Consider the following 18,648-nt stretch of genomic DNA (forward strand, 5'->3'; position numbering starts at 1 on the left):
GCCCTGCTGCTTCCCTCAGTGACCTCAGAGTCTGGCAGGAAGCCTCACCTTGAGCAGACCCATGTGGACGAGAAGCCTGGTAAGGAAGGTGTTGGAGTTGAAAGAGGAGGAGCTGAAGGCCTTCTTCATGAGGGCATCTACAGGGGCAGAAAAGGAGCGTGGTAGGAAGCAGGCAGGAGAGGGTTAGATGTACGGGTGGCCGGAGGGAGCCCCTGACAAGAGGTAGAAACTGAAGGGGTGCAGGTACAGCTGACTTGGGTCAGAATACGGGAACCAAAGGAAGACTCGGTTTACCAGCGGGAACGCCTTCCCCCCCCAGCTTCCTATAAAATGGTGTGACAGTACCACTCTGTACTGCCTGCACATGGGGCCAGGGTGGTGGAAACCACAAGGGGAGGCTTTGGATATTAGTGGAGAAAAGAACTTAAGTCTTTATCTGTAAATGTCCCCAGTTCCCCAGAGAACAGCCTAGAAGAGGCGTGTGTCTCTGCTCCTTTTCTCTCGCCATGACCCAATCCTTCCCCGGGCCTTCCTCTCTTCTCTACCGGGCCAAACCTGACATACCTGGAGGCTCTAACAGATGTGACAGGTATAAGGTGACAAGAATTGGATTGGAAACAGTGACTCGGAGACAGGTAGGGCTTGGAGATGTCACAAAGATTCCAGGAAATGTTATGATTTTGTGACCACGTGTGCAGGGTCTCCGTGACAGGAGAACTCACTGAGTCTTACAGATTTGCCTATCTGGCTTTTTAAGAGAGGCAGTGACCTGCCCTAAGTTCTAACTACGTACAACTGTATGCTTTGCAATGTTTCCCAGTGCAGAACTGAGCAGAGCATCTGAGTCTGCCAGCCCTGCCCGCCTCCCCTTACCTATGGCATCCAGCACTGCTGTCTTTACTGAGGCTTCGTCCCTGAACACAGATGCCACCTTCAGGAAGGCCGAAACCACCTTCTCAGGGTCGGAGGTATCAGTCTGAGGACAAGACGTAACGGCTGGTTAGACACCAGAGCCCTGCCTGAGGCTCTGACAGCATACAAGATGGCTGCAGAAGGCCCGGGCAATATAGGGGAGTGGTGTGGCGGGCAGCAGGGACAGGTAGCTACTTCCCCAGAGGATTCCCTAGAGCCTGGTGAATACCTAGCTGCAACAGGTCTGAGCAGCAAGCGCGTTGATACCAATAACCCCCCACTGTCCCTGGACACTGTGAAGGTGTGTCTGGCTCCTGCCTCACCCGCCTAAGGCATTCTCCCAAAGAGCTGATGACGGCTGAGGCAGAGAGATGAACTCTGGGAACTAATATAGTTAGGGTTAATTATATGATCTAGGTAGGAGACAGCAGAAGCTAAGGCCTGAGTAACAATAAATCTCTGTATTTACTGGGAGCTGGTGGGTTAAGTAGTCTGACGGTATCTGACCTGCAGCACGGGAGCTAGAAATCTAACAAACACAGGCAGCTTCAGGGATGAGACCAAGGGCAGCAGCAAAGCCACCTAAGCAGCTGGGAAGACGGTTTGTTTATGTATTTATTATATGTGAGTACACTGCAGCTATCCTCAGACACTCCAAGAGGGCGCCAGATCTTGTTACGGATGGTTATGAGCCACCATGTGGTTGCTGGGATTTGAACTCAAGACCTTCGGAAGAGCAGTCAGTGCTCTTAACCTCTGAGCCATCTCTCCAGCCCCCAGGAAGAGGGTTTCTTAGCAACGGAGGAAGCCAGTGCAATGCACTTCCCAGGCTATGGGGAAGGTAGCAGGTACACATAACAGCCTGAGGAGCGTCTGCTTGAACACAGGCTGAGCAATTGCTCAGTCAAGGGGCCACAGCCACGCTGGCCCGAGGAGCCTGCAGCTGCACAGGGCAGAAGCAAGGTCTTCCAGGAGCTGCAGCGTGACCGAGAAGCCCCAAACTTCTGAACTGGGGATAAGTTTGAAAACAGTTATAGAAAAAAATAAAACCAGAAAACTGGGTATAAGAAACTATAGAGGGCTGGAGAGATGGCTCAGCAGTTATCTTCAAGGTCCTGAGTTCAATCCCCACATGGTGGTTCAAAGCCATCCGTAATGGGATCTAATGCTGCCTTCTGCGGTGTCTGAAGACAGCTACAGTGTACTCACATACATGAAATAAATAGAAAAAAAAAGTATAGAAAGAAATTGTTCAAAATTAAAGTCTCTGAAGGGAGGAGAAAGAATAAAAAAAAAATTCCTGTGTTAAAAATAGACTAGAGGGGCTGGTGAGATGGCTCAGCGGTTAAGAGCACCAGCTGCTCTTCCGAAGGTCCTGAGTTCAAATCCCAGCAACCACATGGTGGCTCACAACCATCTATAACAAAAATCTGATGCTCTCTCCTGGAGTGTCTGAAGACAGCTACAGTGTACACACATATAATAAATAAAATAAACAAATAAATAAATCTTAAAAAAAAAAAAAAAAAAGACTAGAATGTCAGAGGGCACTTGGACTCCATATAATTTTGTTTCGATTATCAGCATGCAGATATAGTTCCAGTAATGATTGCAATATATATATATATATATATATATATATATATATATTTTTTTTTTTTTTCCCCTCTTTTAAGAAAGATCAGTTTAAAGCAGACTTAGATAAGAGATGAGGAGGCTGGAGAGATGGCTCAGCAGTGAAGAGCACTGACTGCTCTTCCAGAGGTCCTGAGTTCAAATCCCAACAACCACGTGGGGGCTCACAGCCATCTGTAAAGGGGTCTGATGCCCTCTTCTGGTGTGCATGGAAACAGTACACACAAAATCTTAAAAGAAAAAAGGGCTAAAGAAATTCATGTTGCATTACAAACAACAAAATAAAAATTAGACAGTCCTTTAAACCAGAATAAATCTTCGGCGGAATCCAAGCTAAAGCCTCTCAGGCCACCTTGAAGGAGGAAGCAGAGACCAGATGCCTTACACTGATGCCCGACCAGAGGTGCCTTACATTGAATCAATACAGGTTCTGTTGGATGGCAGCATGTTGGGCAATGTCATACAATAACTGATCTTTCATTTTCTAAATTAAAGCACGTACATGTGTTAATATGTTAGACAATTGATTCCTATTCAAAATTTCAAAGGGCTGCCTTGAGTTCTGAAAAGGTTCATTGTAACTACATTTATTGAGAGATGCCTTTTCAGAGTGAGGCTGATGCTTTTCATGACAGTGAGACACGTCAGCAGTACCCCAATACTAATTTGAAGAATCATTAGCTTCAAATGTGACAAAGCTTGCCACAGGCACAAACTGCCCTTGCCTCGACTGCCGAGGGCATGCCGAGGGCAGACAGGGCAGGACAGTCCTTCCCATTTCCTGCTTCACAGGAAGGTCTGTCAGATATTCTGGGCCTGCAGGCTGAAGCCATGCCCCAGCCTTTTCAGAGTGAGGACCAATACAGACTGAGTTGATTAGGTTTCAGGAGCTAGTTGGGAAAGAGCCTGAGCTCTGATGGCTCTGTGTCTTTCCTGGGAATGGGTGGGCCATCCCTCTAAAACTACCAATCAGCCCAAGGGAATGGCTGGCTGCCATCTTAAAATCTGGCACTACTACACACCAAGCCTAAAGACCTGAGGTTACAAGTTGTCCTCTAATCTTCACAGACATAAAAATAAAAAGGATTTTTTTTTTTGGTTTTTCCGAGACAGGGTTTCTCTGTATAGCCCTGGCTGTCCTGAAATTCACTTTGTAGACCAGGCTGGCCTCAAACTCAGAAATCTGCCTGTCTCTGCCTCCCGAGTGATGGGATTAAAGGAGTGTGCCATCACGCCCGGCAGGATTTTTTTTTTTTAATTTACTGACCAGTGTCTCACTCTATCTCCTACTGGCCTGGAAATCTTTATGTAGGCCAAGCTGTCTTCAAACTCACAGAAGTCTACCTGCCTCTGCCTCCTCATAATGGTGTGTGCCTAGCAAAATGTAGTGCTTTTTTTTTTTTTTAAACAACTAAGGACATGTGATCTCCATTTCAGGTTGCCAGGGTAACAGAAACCATGCTTCAGTACAGTGTTAAAGACTGCTCCTCCCTGAATGACATCACGTGAGGCTGGATGGCACCTGAGCTGCACAGATGACCCGGACGGGGTGTTGCTCTGGAAGCAGGGAGGCAGCAGAGGCTCATGGCACACACGCTGTGGGCATGCACAAGTGACTCTGGCAAAACCTCAAGTTCTCCAACTTGAGCTTTTGCTAGGACGCGGCTCACTGACCAAACTAATTTTTAAAAAAGCGGTGGGAGGCTGGGAGCTCTTACCTGCTGGACTATCAGCACCGAGACCTTGGGACCCAGACGCAGCAGCTTCTCTGGGGAGGGGAATGACAGGAAGGTGGAGAGGTCTGTGGGAGTCGGGGAGGACAGCACGGGAGCTGGCTCCTGAGAAACAGGTGACATAGGGGCTCTGTAGATTCCAAACCCCAGACTCCTCGACCTGGCTGTGCCCAGTTCCCATGCCAATAACATCCTTACTCCAGCCAGCTCTAGAGCCTAGGTCCAGAACTAGGTCTCAGTCACAGGTCAAGTGTATGGGTTCTATGGGGGCTCACCCCAGGTGTCCTGAGGTTTGCGTTAGAGGCAGGATAGCTTTAGCACTCAGAGTGGAGCTTTGCCATGCAAACAAGACAGGTGCCTGGGTCAGTGCTTGCCAGGGAAACCTAACCCTGAGAGGCACTTTGTCAGTCAGCTTCGCCACAAGAGTGTGGGCTCTAGCTGTAGTTCAGAACCAGAGACACACACGAACAAACGGCCAGTGGGCTCAACCCACTAACCCAAGTCAGTGTCAACCCCAGCCGCAGTTCTGGACTGACTCAGGAGCCACCAGTAACCCACAGCAGGGAGGAGAAAAGATTAACTATGTAGCCCAGGCTAGTCCCAAAACTTTTTGACAATCCTCCTGCATCACTCTTCTAAGGCTGGGGAGACAGGCATGAGTCATGTTCAGTTCTGCATAATTTTTGGTGTTATAATTTATTTCTACATGGAATAAACATAAGCATATAAGTACACTTACATTCTGACAAAATAAACAAAGTCCCTCCTGGAATGACTTTCTGAAAACCAGCTGGCCTTTGTATCACTGGACTTAAACAGATGTTAGCTAGGCCCCAGGACTCTGTTCCCAGCAAATAACAAACTCACCCCACTGTTAGGGTCCAGGATCTTCCTTGACGGTGTAGCTGGCTCCTCTCCTGACCCTCGCTGCTGTGCCTCTTCCTCTTCTTCCTGCTCCTCATCCTCCTCCTCCTCCTCCTCTTCTTCCTCATCCTCTTCATCTTCATCCTCCTCCTCGTCCTCTTCTCCTTCTTCCTCCTCCTCATCTTCATCCTCTCCCTCATCATCACTGCAGAGAGAAGCCAGCTAAAGTCCAGCAGCCCATGTTGACTCAGAGGTCTGAGGTATGAACTCTGGCTAGGCCAAGCAGCACTGCACACAGGATGGCAAGCAGGGCCATCAGAGTCTTCATTTCACTAAGGATGGGTCCTATGCTACGGACACAGAAATGGTCACTGCCCCAAAGAGCCTCAAGTCCCACAGGGAAACAGGTAAAGAAGTCTGGGGTGGCACCATCTGGATCTCATATGGCCACAGAAGGCTATGCGTGTGGAAAAATGATGTCCTTCTCGTTCCCCTGAAGCTCTGCCTTACACTGGAGTCCCCAGGCCCAGCCCTGAGAACACATACACAGTGTCAACATGAGAATGAAGCCTCCCTAGGGATCACTGAGGTAGGGCAGATGCTGCCCGCCTCAGCCTCTTCCATTGCTTCCTATTGGCCACCGGGAATTGAGTCCATCCCCTCTAGGTGCCTGCACCTCCCACAGCTTCCTCCAGTTGCTGTTTCTGCCAAAGACCTGCAGGGAGGGAGGGAAGGCAGAGACGATGATCTCTAGTACTTCCAGTCCAGCTAGGGTCATTATGCTAAAACTCTGCTTCAAAAAAGAAAAAAATGGGGTGTTCGGGGAGAACAGTGGCCCTTCAGGGCCTCCCCACAGGCCGGTCCTTTACTGAGCACACAAAAACTTGCCTCCATCCCTTTCTCCAACACCTAGTGCAAGGTGCCAGCGACTAGGCTGGCAGATAGCAGGAGACAAGCCAAAGAGAAATTAAGTGGAGAGCAGGCCTATGCCAGGCAGTGGTGGCTCACACCTTTAATCCCAGTACTTGGGAGGCAGAGGCAGGCGGATTTCTGAGTTTGAGGCCAGCCTGGTCTACAAAGTGAGTTCCAGGACAGCCAGGGCTATACAGAGAAACCCTGTCTCGGAAAAACCAAAAACCAAACCAAACCAAACCAAACACAAAACAAGAGCAGGCCTGACCTTTGGTCTCTGGAGCCACCTTCCCAGAGCTCCCTACCTGAGGGATGCCAGCACCTTGGCCATATTGAAGCTGTCCAGCACCTCCTGGAGTTGCTCACAGCCCTCTTCTCCTAGGGCATTGCCTGATCCAGGAAGGAAAGGAAGGTCAGAGAGGACAGTGCTGGGGCCAGCAGCCCAGAGTTGAGCTGAGGCCGAGCCCACCCCACAGCCTACCATTGAGGTCCAGCTTCTCCAGCTCAGCCTTGTCAGCCACAGCCTCAGCAACAACCAGGGCAGCATCTCTCTTAATTTCACAGAACGACAGGTTTAGCTCCTAAAAGCAGCAGAACAGTAGAGAGGCATGTCAAACCTGAGCCACGGCACCAGCCCTGCTCTCATCAACTGCTTGAGCAGTGAAAGCAGGCTTGGTCTCTCACCTTTGGCATTGGGGATTGAAGAAAAACACAATACCCTGACCCAGTGCAAAGCACTTGACATGGTTATACCAGAGTGAGAAGGCTGGGACCTGGCCCACCCGCCTTCACAGCGACCCCTTAGGAGCTCATACTTTCCCCTACCCCGAGATGAGGGGAAGAGCTAGCACCTTGAGCTTGGGCAGGCCCCCACGGACAGCATCCGCGATGGCAACGGCACCCTTAGAGCGCACCAGGCAGTCTCCAAAATTGATCACTTCCACTTGTCGCAGAGTCTTCAGAGTCTGAGAGGGGGTAGGGAGGGTCTAGGTGATGCGATCATTCTTACACACAATGGTCTGACCTGAGCATCGCCACACTGCCCTCTGAAGCCCTGGCTAACCCTCAACCTCTCGGCTCCCATGTTAGAGGTCTCCCCAAAGCATCCCATCGCATCAGGGCTCGGAACCCTCCAGGCCTCCCTATTGGTTTCAGCCTGGGCAATACTACAAGGTCTCAAATTCCTTTTCCCTTCATTTTTCCAATACCCCTGAACCCCAGTCATTTCAAATAAGGACCAACTTAGGAAGGCTCCTCGTTAGTCTGTAGACTTCTCCCATTCCACTGAACACAGTGCCTGAACCACCCATCCCTACCATTTGTCAGAATCAACCAGTCTTTTATCCTTAGTCAAAACAAGCAAGCTTAAGGCTGAAATCCAATGCCTCTACCCCGGGGTGCTAAGACCTGCGTTTGTGACATTTATAACTTTCATGAGCCCTTCCCACCCAGAGGACACTCAACATTAGGTTGCAGGGACCTTGTAACATGAAACTCTATTCTGTGCAAATGAGAGGGGCTTTGGGGTACTCAACATGGAAGGATGGAAAGGAAGGGGCAGAGCCATGCTTGCCAACAAGCCCCCAGAGGTCCATGCAGCCTGAAACATCCACCTCACCTCAGCCATAGCCACCCCACCCTTCTCAGTGAAGGTGTTGTCATTTAGGTTGATGACTCGCAACAGGGGGTTGATGGCAAAAGCCTGGGCCAGGGCCGTGACACCAGGATGGTTAATTCCGTTCTGTGGCATGTGGACCTCTTCCAGAGTCCCGATGATCTGTGGGGCAAAAGAGAGTTGAGAAGTGTGGCCTGGCGCTCCACTGACACACAGTGGGAGGTGCTGCCAGTGTCCAGGCACAGATCTCCAAGCAAGCTTTTGAACACGGCGACATCAGATCCAGGGAGAAGACAAGGAGTCAGGGATGCCAAGGACTGTCCAGGCTCACAGCCAGAATGGAGGTTTCTCATTGGTCTCCTTGCTGTGGGGTGGAGGCTTTGGCAGGGGCTCGTCTCTGATGTGCAGGGCCACTCATCTTGCAGAGGACCTCCTTCCCAGCTACAGCCTCACCGAGGACACATCCTTTCTAGGCCTTTGACACCTTATCCTCCCTGCTTTTGAGTATCACCATTTCCCCATTTGTTGGGCTACACTTCCACCAGCATTTTCTTTAAAACAAATAAATGGTGTCTGTGCCTGTGAGGGTGGGAACCAAGACACCAGAAGGGGTTCCCTTGGTGGACTCACAGGCAGTGTGAGTTGTATGAGACAGACACTGAGAGCCAAACTCAGGTCCCCAGCAAGTACAGCACTGCCCTCTGCTAACCTACCTGTCCACCCCCCGGCATCTTCTTGACCCCATAGTTCTCCCTTAGAACTCCAGCTCCGACGAGCCCTGGGTTTGATTCTGTTGCTGTCATAAAATGCTTTGACCAAAAGCAACTTAGGAAAGGGGGGCAGGCATGGTGACATGCGCCTTTACTGCTAGCCCTTGGGAAGCAAATCCCTGTGAGTTTGAGGCCAGCCCTACACAATGAGACACTGTCTCAAAAANAAAAAAAAAAAAAAAAAAAGGCTGGAGAGACTGGCACTCAGGAGGCAGAGGCAGGCAGGTCTCCGAAAGTTTGAGGCCAGCCTGGTCTACAGAGCAAGTGCCAGGATAGTGAGGTCTACAGAGAAAGCCTGTCTAGGACTTGTGGGGAGTAGACAGGAAGAGAGGCTGGAGAAATGGCTCAGAGTTTAAGAACAGTTGCTGTTTTCCCAGACCATCTTAGGTTCAATTCCCTGCACCCACATGATGGCTCACAACTATCTGAAACTCCAGTTTGAGAAGAAGTGTTCTCCTCTGACCCCCTCAAGCCTGAGGCACACATACAGCACACATACAGTACATATACAGTACACATACAGTACATATACAGCATACATACAGTACACATACAGCCATGGAGATACCTAACTTTTTTTTAAAAGAAAAGTTTTTGTGTTGTTTGTTTTACTCTACATAATACTGGCTGTCCTGAAATTCCCTTTGTAGACCAGGCTGGCCTCGAACTCAAGAGTTCTGCCTGCCTCTGCCTTAGGAATGCTGGGATGAAAGGTGTGTGCCACCACACCCAACTGTTTTTTTGTTTGTTTGTTTGTTTTTTAAATGAAGGTACAGAGCCACAGACCTTTTCTGAGTTCTGTTAAATGTATTCAACCTCCTTTGTTCTTCACTCCAGTACAAGCTACATCAGGTACAAATGTCCCCTCTTCCTCAGAGCTGCAGGAGACGCAGGGAACAGAAAACCACCTACCTGGCTCAGGGTACAGCCAGCATGTCTGTCCCCAGACCAGCAAGCCGCAGGAATGGGAGAGATTCAAGTGCAGGGAAAAGGAGGTTTTAATTCTATCTTTGTTTACGACTCCAAGTCAAAGTCGGTATTTCAGGAAGTTGAAGGCAACAGCTGAAGAACCTGCCAGCTATGTCATCTCCCCGTCAGGGGAAGAGAAAGAAAACCCTACTCACGTGTGTTTGGCTCAGCTACTTTTCTTCACTAAGACAATTAACAAACAACCAATAAATGGTTCTGCCCACATTCAGGGTGGGACTTTCCACTTCAAATAACAATAAAGACCCCAACACACTCACACAACACAGACAAGTCCACCCGATCTAGACTAGCTCCTCATTAAGACTCTGTTCCCTGAGGCTAAAGACCAGCCCAGGTCTCACTCCCAGCACCCACACCCCGGCCTCACTGTGCACACACAGGTGAAACCTACGAACTCAAAAGAAACACACACTGGAGAAATGGCTCCGTGGCTAAGAGCACACACTGCTCTTGTAGAAACCCTGTAGTTCTTCTAGGTTGTATAAATCTGACAAAAACTAGCCTGTACACCTGGGAAGACTTTCTGGGTCCTCCTAGATGCATGAGGGCTGCACCTTCACCCTCAAATTCTCAAGGAGAGGTCCCATGTTTAGGCAGGGTAGAGCACCTCACACAAAGACACCCTCAGCACTTACAAAATGTAAGGAGCCTGGGTTTAAGACCCAGCACCCACAAAGCCCAAACCACAGGCTCAGTCAGCAAGCGCTTGCCTTGCAAATATGAGGACCTGAGTTTAACTTGCAGGATCCACACGAAGATGCCAGGGCAAGGTAGGAAGCACCTGCAATCCTAGCGCCAGAAGCACAGACCTCAGGGGCCCACTCACTGCTCAGCCACTCCATCCCAGATCCCAAGCTCCAGCCAAAATGAGGTGGACTGCATAGCTGACAATAACACCTGAGTTTGTTTTCTGACACACACCCCCCCCAAAGGAAGGAAAATGAAACAAACGGAAAGGGTGATGGCTCCGAGGTTAAAAGCACTGGCTGCTCTCCTGAAAGGTCCCGAGTTCAATTCCCAGCAACCACACAGTGGCTCACAATCATCTGTAATGGGATCTGATGCACTCTTCTGGTGTGTCTGAAGACAGCTGCACTGTACTCAGATAAATAATAATAAATAAATAATATTTAAAAAAAAAAAAAAAAAAGAAAGAAAGAAAAAAGAAAAGCCAGGCAGTGGTGGCACAGGCCTTTAATCCCAGCACATGGGAGGCAGAGACAGGTGGATTTCTGAGTTCGAGTCCAGCCTGGTCTACAGAGTGAGTTCCAGAACACCAGGGCTCCACAGAGAAACCCTGTCTCGAAAAAACAAACAACAACAACAAAGAGAAATTAACAATTGCCCATGGCAACGACCCCTAAACCCGAGTACAAATGACACTGTTCAGCTACCTTAGACATAACAGCCTTCCATCTATACTGACCACCACAGACTCAGGGTGGGTGGGATACTGTGGATGGAGCAAGACTGAGGGCTGTAGCCCCAGGAAGGGCCTATCTGAGGACGGCGAGTTGTTCCCTCCAGCCTAGAGAGTGGTCTGCAAGGGAGCATGAGGGGTCCTCACACGGCAGCGCCTGGGCCGGCCCGCTCTGAGGGCCAACGGGGCTGCTGCTGTTCGCTTTAGTGCTGGTGAAACTTTGTTTGCCGGGAATAGAAGGGAATGTGACACAAGTTTCTACTCCTAGTGAGGGCAGAACCCTTCCTCACAGCTGGAGCACCACGCAGGTGTATAGTGTCCTAGAACACCGGGGCAGGAGAGAAGGGGACCGGGGTGGAGTTGGCAAAGATGCTGCAGGGGCCAGTGAGATGGTACAGTGGTGAAGATGGTCTGACAACCAGACACTCAGTCCCTGGAAGTCACAAAGAAGAGGGAGGGCACCACCCCGCCAAGCTGTCCTCTGACCTCCCCGTGTCTGCTGTGGCACGGCACCCACACACGCCTACAATAAACAGTTTTGACAAATAGCCAGACGGTGGTGGCGCACACCTTTAATCCTAGCACCTGGGAAGCAGAGACAGGCTTTGAGTTCAAGGCCAGCCTGGTCTACAGAAGGAGTTCCAGGACAGCCAGGGCTATGTAAAAAAACCTGTCTTGAAAAATCAAAAAAAAGGAACTAGGAATGGTGACAGATAACTTTAATCCCAGCACTCAGGAGATAGAGGCAAGTATGTCTGTGAGTTTGAAGCCAGCCTAGAGTTCCAGGCCAGCCAGGACTAGAGACCCATCACAACTAACAAACCGAGGCTGTCAACCTGTTATGACTGACCCCTTCTGTCTGACACAGCAGGGCAAAAGAAAGGACTCACCCCAAAAGCTTCTGCCAGTGCCGTGGCTCCGTCATTCTCCAGGCGATTTCTGCCGGCCACAAACACCTTCAGGGCCAGGGGCTTGCCTTGGGCACTGGACTTGCGGTGACACTCAGTCAGAGCTGCCGCCAGAATCTGTGGGGAAAGGCACAGTGGTGTGGCTGTGTGCATGCTTATCTCGGCCAGGTCCTGATCCCACCTGCCTCTCCACTGTTCCCCAGTGAGCCACACCTCCTCCAGGGGTAGATCAGGGGATACTGCTAAAGCACAACGCAATGGTCACAGAACTTCACCATGTCCATAGAACTTTTATACTTTGTGGTGTTTTCCTACTTGTTGGGGTTAGCTGCAGGGATCTGGCATGTAGAGGCAGACAGACCAGCTAGATTTTAACCTAACTGGGGTGTGGATTCCCAGTTAACTCAGAGTTCTGCTAGGTTCAAACTGCCATGATTTCAACCTTCCAGATGAAGGAATTAGACTATAAGAGACCAGACTCTTGCACTGAGATAGGGTCTCATGTATCTGAGGCTGGTCTTGAACTCACACTCTGTAACTCCGTCATCTAAGTGCCTCCTGTCTTGCTATGTTGTCCAGGGTGGTGATCTTCCTGCCCCACCCTCCAAAATAAATAACCACCACCGTGGACCACAGCAACCAGCCTAGAAACTTTCTCATGGTCACACACCAGCAGACTATGAATCAGAATGGAGTCTATTGTCTCTCCTGTACTCTGAGGGAGTTCTTGGCAGATCATGGCCACCTGCACATCTGACATCTGACAGTACTTGTGCCTAAGCCACCTTTATTTTACTTATGAAGAGCCCCAAGTACAAAATGGATGATGTAAGCCACTTCAATATGCCAAACAGAAGAGGTGAACTACTTTCTGGTTAAGGATGTAGCTTGGCTGGTACAGTGCTTACAGGCACAAAGCCCTGTGTTTGATCCCTGACAATAGGGAAAGAGGGCATCATGCAGCAATGCCTGCTGTCCCAGCACTCAGGAGGAAGAGACAGAGGACTGAAGTTCAGCTACATGCTGAGGCTGAGGTAAGGCTGGGATACAAGAAACTGTCTCAAAAACAAAACACAGGGTCAGAGAGATGGCTCAGAGGTTAAGAGCACTGACTGCTCTTTCAGAGGTTCTGAGTTCAATTCCCAGCAACCACATGGTGGTTTACAACCATCTGTAATGAGATCGGTTGCCCTCTACAGCTACAGTGGGCTTATATAAATAAAATTAAATAAAAATAAAAAAAAAAATTAAAGGCACATGCCTTTAATCCCAGCTTGAGGGAGGCAGAGGCAAATAGCTTTCTGTGAGTTCTAGGTCAGCCTGGTCTACACAGAGAAATCCTATCTTGAAAAACCAAAAACAAAACACAAATATATAAGAAACTTCCTTTAAGTGACAGGTGTCAGACAAGGAAGGACTGGAACCCTGCCACCACTCTCCCTTCACAACACAGGACAACCTCTACAGAGGTGGTCACTGGCTCCTTAGCTGGGACAATTCAAGGCCCATTCTAGGTTTTCTGATCTGACTGGAGCCTGTGAGGTTTTGCTCAGTGGTAGAGCCCTAGGTTCAATCCTCACTGTCACAATAGGAGGCCGGAAAAAAAGAACAGAACCCAGTGAAGGCTCACGCTCTCTACCCGCCCCATCCCCCCCCACACCTTTGTTTACACATACAGGAAAATGGAGGTGGTACCAGCAATGTACACAAAGCCATCTTCATAAATACACCCCACCCCTCTTAGCTGTGTCTCAGCTCTGGGCCCAATGGAACCTCAAAAAAAGGGAAAGAGGAGGGCAGTCTCCATCACTGCATGGCTGGTAGTCACAGGGTGAACTTAAGGCACAGCCCTGCCCAGACATGAGCCAATTGTAACTGGGGCTGTGCCTGCTGTTCTGAGTAACAAGAGGTTTGGTACAGGGATATTCCAACCCTGAATTCTGCACAGCAAGCAGGTCAGAGCAGGTTATGCAGCAGCGCTGCCTCTGTGTTGTCAAGGCAACTCAAGAACTTGGAATGGTTGCTTAGCAACCTAACCTTCTGGCCTCCTTTCCTCACTGGCTGCAGGCTGCTGTCTTTGGGGCTTTGCTTCTTTCCAGACAACAGCCCCTGTCCCCAAAGGAGGTCTGAAGGGTCCGAACACACACTGCTGTGTGGATGAAGGAAGGGAGTGCCCAGGGCTGCCACCCACCTTGCCACCCCCGATGCCCATGCCACAGTTGTTAAGCTTGAGTTCCTGTAGGGTGAAGCAGGCTGGGCTCTTGAGGAGGGCCTCGAAGCCTCGCACTCCATCGGGTCCAAACGCGTTGTCACTGAGGTCCAGTTCCACCAGCTGTGCTCCTGCAGTGACGAGTCCCTCCCCTAGTGAGATCTGGACAGAGAGAGAACTCACTCAGGCTCCCAGACATGCACCAGATGCCACAGCTTTGCCAGCCCCAAGCCATGTCCACAGGTCACACCCAAGTCGGTGGGAATGTAGCACAGTAACTGCCTTAAAAATTATACATTACTGTCACTATTATTAATATTGTGTGTGTGAGTGCAGGCACATGTGTGCTTAAATGCAAGAACTTCTGGGAGCTGGTTCTCCCCCATCACCAGGGCATTTATTGCCTGAATTGCACTGAGGTGTGCACAGTTCACACTCAAACACAAGCGCCCCTACCCTCTGAGTCACCCTGCTGGCCCAGACACTGGCTTGTACAGCAGATTTTCCTTACTCTGTTCCTACACTGTAATGGGAGCGAGGGGAACCTGGGAGTAGGAAAATATGAGAAGGCTGTCTGTAGGAGGTGCTACTGAGCTCACTGAAGATGAGATTCCAGACAGCAACAGAAACCAGAGCAGCCTCCTAAGCTGGGCCCTTGGACTTGAAGGAAGGCCTCATAAACACCTCAGGCCTCAGGGCTGAGTGAGCAGGAAGATGTTATAAACAGAAGACAACCCCAGCCGTGCCAGGAAAAATGACCAGACGTGGCTCTGCCAGAAAAGGGATGGGGGAAAGGGACAGACATAAGAGTGGGCAAGTAGCTCACAATGGCAGGACTTCAAGAGGGGACACCTTGCCTTTGCCCATACCACCCACAAAATTATCCTATTATCGTAAGACAATGGCTGCATTGCCATCTGAAGGTCTGGCCCCAGCTGTGCCCCAAATCTACTTCTCCCTGGACCAGTACTGTCACATGCCCCAAGGCTGGCTTACTTTCTCTCACTCACATGCCTAGAGATGCATTCTCAGGACTGGGAATGTGGAGACACACATCTTCAATGCTGGAACTGAATGATTATGAGAGGCCACGAGAAACCGCTGACTCTCTGTTGACTCAGCCTGAGTTCTGAATCCTGCGTACCCTTCCAGGATGAGCACTAACTCCACCTCTCAGGAGCCTGCCCCACACAGTAGATCAGAATCCCTCACTATGGCGCTTAAGGAGGCAGGATGGTAAGAAGGCTTTTCTGAAACCCCACTGTGCTGTACCGAAGGTCTGAGGACGAGACAGGAGAGTCACCACCACAGATTCCTTTGTCTTGAGGCCCTGTGCTAGGCAGAGAGACCTAGAGCAGCCCGCTGACAGTCTGTGCTGAGACCCAGGCTGGTTCTCCCTCCTCTCCCTCTCTCTACAGCTCAAATGCTGGGAACGGGAACTTGGCCCCAGACAATCTGGAACTGCAGCCACATGAGTATCACAGCAAGCAAAGAAAGGAACTCAGTCACAAAGAAAGGTGGAGCAGTCACAAGATGCTGTAGAGACGGGATGCTAAGGAAACCGGCCCCTTGGGCACCAGGACTTCAGGAATGCCTGCTCTGAGCAGTACCTCCTCTCACCGGAGGCATGGCCCTGTGGGCTCCTTCACATCCTCACCTGCTCCCATCACCTGCTGGGACACAGGGCGGGAGCTGGGCCAGCCTTGTTTTCACCTGAGGCTGAACTGATTCTCCAGAGGAAACAGGTGTGAGGGGGGTCTGTGCCCGCAGGAAAGCACAACCTGGTCCTTACCAGAGCCGGCGGGATCTCAGACCGAAGCCTTCCGGTGAACATGTCACTCCAGTGGCATCTCTGTGCAGGAAGAAGTCAAGTGTTAGCTACAGAACCCAGGAGCAGCCTCAAGTGAAGTCTCACACCAGCAATGCCTCCTTGCGAGCTTGGGCACCCAAGAGAAACTAGATTTCCTAGTTTCGGTTTTCTCAGCAGAGAATTAGATCAATTTTGGCCACAGCCAGAGGGACCCAGAAGCAAAGAGTATTCTCTCTGATCTGGCCACCCTTTGATGGACCGTGAAGATTCCGGGTGACAGAACACCCCAGAAGTAAACAGAGGCGTTACCATGGAGAAGCACCTCTTTTCAGCTCTCCTGATGTCCACCTGGGGCTGGGCCCTCCCCACTTCCACTGTCTACCCTTCTGTTGTTCTCCATACAAGAGTGTCACGTAGCCCAAGCTAGCCTCAAGCTATATAAGTGAAGTTGGCCTTGAACCCCTAATCCTTTCCCAACCTCCCAATTACCGGGAGTTCAGATTTGCACCCCAGTGCCCACCAAATAACTTGCTTTTTAACAAATGGAGAAGATGACATGGAGCTGTTGGGTGGCAAGAACGACAAGCTTCCGTCCAGACTATTCTGTTTTATTTTCTTGTGTATTCTGTCTGGTGACTTTTCTTTTTCGAGAAATGGCGCTCGCCTTTCATTTCATTACTTGAAAGGCGAGTTAGTTTAGGGGCTGGAGAGACAGCTCAGCATTTAGGAGCCCTGGATACTCTTCTAGAGGACCCTGGTTCGGTTCTCAGCACACAACTTCCTAAAGCTTCAGCTCCAGGAGATCCTATGTCCTCTTCTGTCCTCTGCCAGGTACCAGGTACATGTGTAGTACACACATACATGCAAGCAAAATACCCATACACATATTTTTTTCCTAAAATACATAAAAGCTAGTTCAGTAAAAATTATCAGATAAATGCCACAAAGGCAGGAGTCATTAGAACTTGGTTGCAGACGCCGTATCTCCACCTCTGGTTGTACCAGGAAGGTTTGTAAAGTGGCCCATCAGAAGAACGTGCTGGCTCATGTTCATGCTCCTTGGGAAACCAGGACAGCACTGTGACAAGACTCTCCGAGTTTGCCTTTCATGGGTACTACCTCCAATTAAGATCCCTGTACTCCTAATGCTACCTGGAGATTGCCGTACTTCAGAAAAAGGGGTAAAACTCGAGAGTGTTCTCAAGTAGTCAAAGGGAGAGGACCGTGTGGTCTCAGCCTCCAGGACAACTGGCAAGTTCGAGATCTAAGTGGCAGTTGTGGTAACGTGAGGGGATCTTATCTAGTACAAGCCTCCTCTGCTGTATCCTCACCTTCAGCTCGGACTTCTTCTCTAAGGCCTTGGCAATGACTCTGGCCGCCTCCACGCCCACCGTGTTGCCCTCCAATCGTAGAGCTTCGAGGCCGTCAAACTCTTCTATCTCCTTAATCACTTCTTTAGCTATGTAAACAAAAGACACCTCAGGCTTAATCGGCCACAAACCCAGCAGGACGACTCAAGCAGCATTTACTCTTACTCCAAGGACTGTGAACCATGTGGCTCTGGAGAAAGAACTGGACAGGCTCACAGCTATGCAGACTATTCCTCTGTGTTCAAGCAAGCACAGGCCTATCCACTGTGGTGTTAATCAGTTAACACTAGTGACATTATGAATCAGGGCTTTTGTTTCTGCTTTTGTGATTTTTAAAGACAGGAAGGATATAGCACAGTCAGGCTTTGAAGTTTTCTATACAGTCAAGAATAACCTTGAAATTCTGATTTTTCTTGGTGTCATATGGCTCAGCTCTCCTCTCCAGGGGACCTGAGAGGACAATGGCTGGGACTGATCTCTTGGCCTTTTGCAAATCTTGCTCCAAAAGGTAGACACCTCTAATGTCAGGAGACTGGATTCCCCAGAGGCTATGCAAGGAAACATAAGTCTTAAACGCAAGCAGGGCAGGGCCAGGCCTTTAATCCCAGTACACCAGAGGCAGCATTGAGAGTATCTCTGTGACTTCAAGGCCAGCATGGTCTACACAGCGAGTCCCAGGACAACCAGCATTACAAAGAGAGACCAGACCCTGTCTTACCAAATAAATTCTTGGGTCCTTTGTTCAAATCTCTCAAAGATGATCACATTCTGCCTCCCAAATACCTCGTTTCCCTTTAACATTAGAAGTTCCTGAAAGGCTAGGGTAAGCTAGGCATTCCTAGTAATCTAATACAATGCTAGTGAGACGGGAAAATTAGCCACTGCAATTTCAAAGCCAAACTCAGGGCCTTTGTCTGCTTTCTGCAGTGCTGGGCATCAAATCATCAAATCCATGGTTTGTACAACACAAGCATTAAATCTCCAGCACTGGTGACTGTGCCCGTAGGGAGTTATATCATGTCCTCAGTCAGTTTTCAAATCTGCAAAATGGGAATAAAGCCTTGGAAAAGAAACAAACAATATATATATATAGATAGATAGATAGATAGATAGATATATTAATATTATATGATCCTGCGATTGAACTCGGATCATCAGGCAAACCAGAAACTGCCCTTAGCAAATCTGTATTTATTAATGAAGTTCAGTGTCTGTTCAGAAGCATGGGAGCAGGGCATTGAGCTGGACCTCATTAACCTTGCAATTTGTGAAATCTGTGACCTTGAATGAGTTAGTCTCATTTATAGAACAGCAGTGTTTCTACCCACTTCCCACAGAGATGATAATACAGACCCAGCACTTGAGGGTTGTAGAAGCAGGAGGATTAAGAGTTCAAGGCTGGGGCTGGTGAGATGGCTCAGTGGGTAAGAACACCCGACTGTTTCTTCCGAAGGTCCGGAGTTCAAATCCCAGCAACCACATGGTGGCTCATAACCATCC

At 49.6% G+C, this 18,648-nt stretch overlaps 1 protein-coding gene across 1 annotated transcript in view; it reads right to left on the reverse strand.

Moving 5' to 3' along the window:
• Rangap1 (Ran GTPase activating protein 1) overlaps window positions 1-18,648 on the reverse strand; it is a 38,268-nt gene that overhangs the window by 1,174 nt on the left and 18,446 nt on the right. Inside the window, exons 5-16 of the mRNA XM_021216266.2 lie at window positions 17,110-17,237; window positions 15,761-15,820; window positions 13,951-14,130; window positions 11,742-11,876; window positions 7,675-7,833; window positions 6,908-7,021; window positions 6,538-6,637; window positions 6,362-6,446; window positions 5,148-5,349; window positions 4,266-4,385; window positions 874-976; window positions 49-137 (exon numbers count right to left, since the gene is read on the reverse strand). Of these exons, the coding sequence (XP_021071925.1) occupies window positions 49-137; window positions 874-976; window positions 4,266-4,385; window positions 5,148-5,349; window positions 6,362-6,446; window positions 6,538-6,637; window positions 6,908-7,021; window positions 7,675-7,833; window positions 11,742-11,876; window positions 13,951-14,130; window positions 15,761-15,820; window positions 17,110-17,237 (1,475 nt within the window). The remainder of the gene's footprint in view (window positions 1-48; window positions 138-873; window positions 977-4,265; window positions 4,386-5,147; window positions 5,350-6,361; window positions 6,447-6,537; window positions 6,638-6,907; window positions 7,022-7,674; window positions 7,834-11,741; window positions 11,877-13,950; window positions 14,131-15,760; window positions 15,821-17,109; window positions 17,238-18,648) is intronic.

Source organism: Mus pahari, chromosome 17 (assembly GCF_900095145.1).
Source record: "Mus pahari chromosome 17, PAHARI_EIJ_v1.1, whole genome shotgun sequence".
Lineage (NCBI taxonomy): Eukaryota > Metazoa > Chordata > Mammalia > Rodentia > Muridae > Mus > Mus pahari.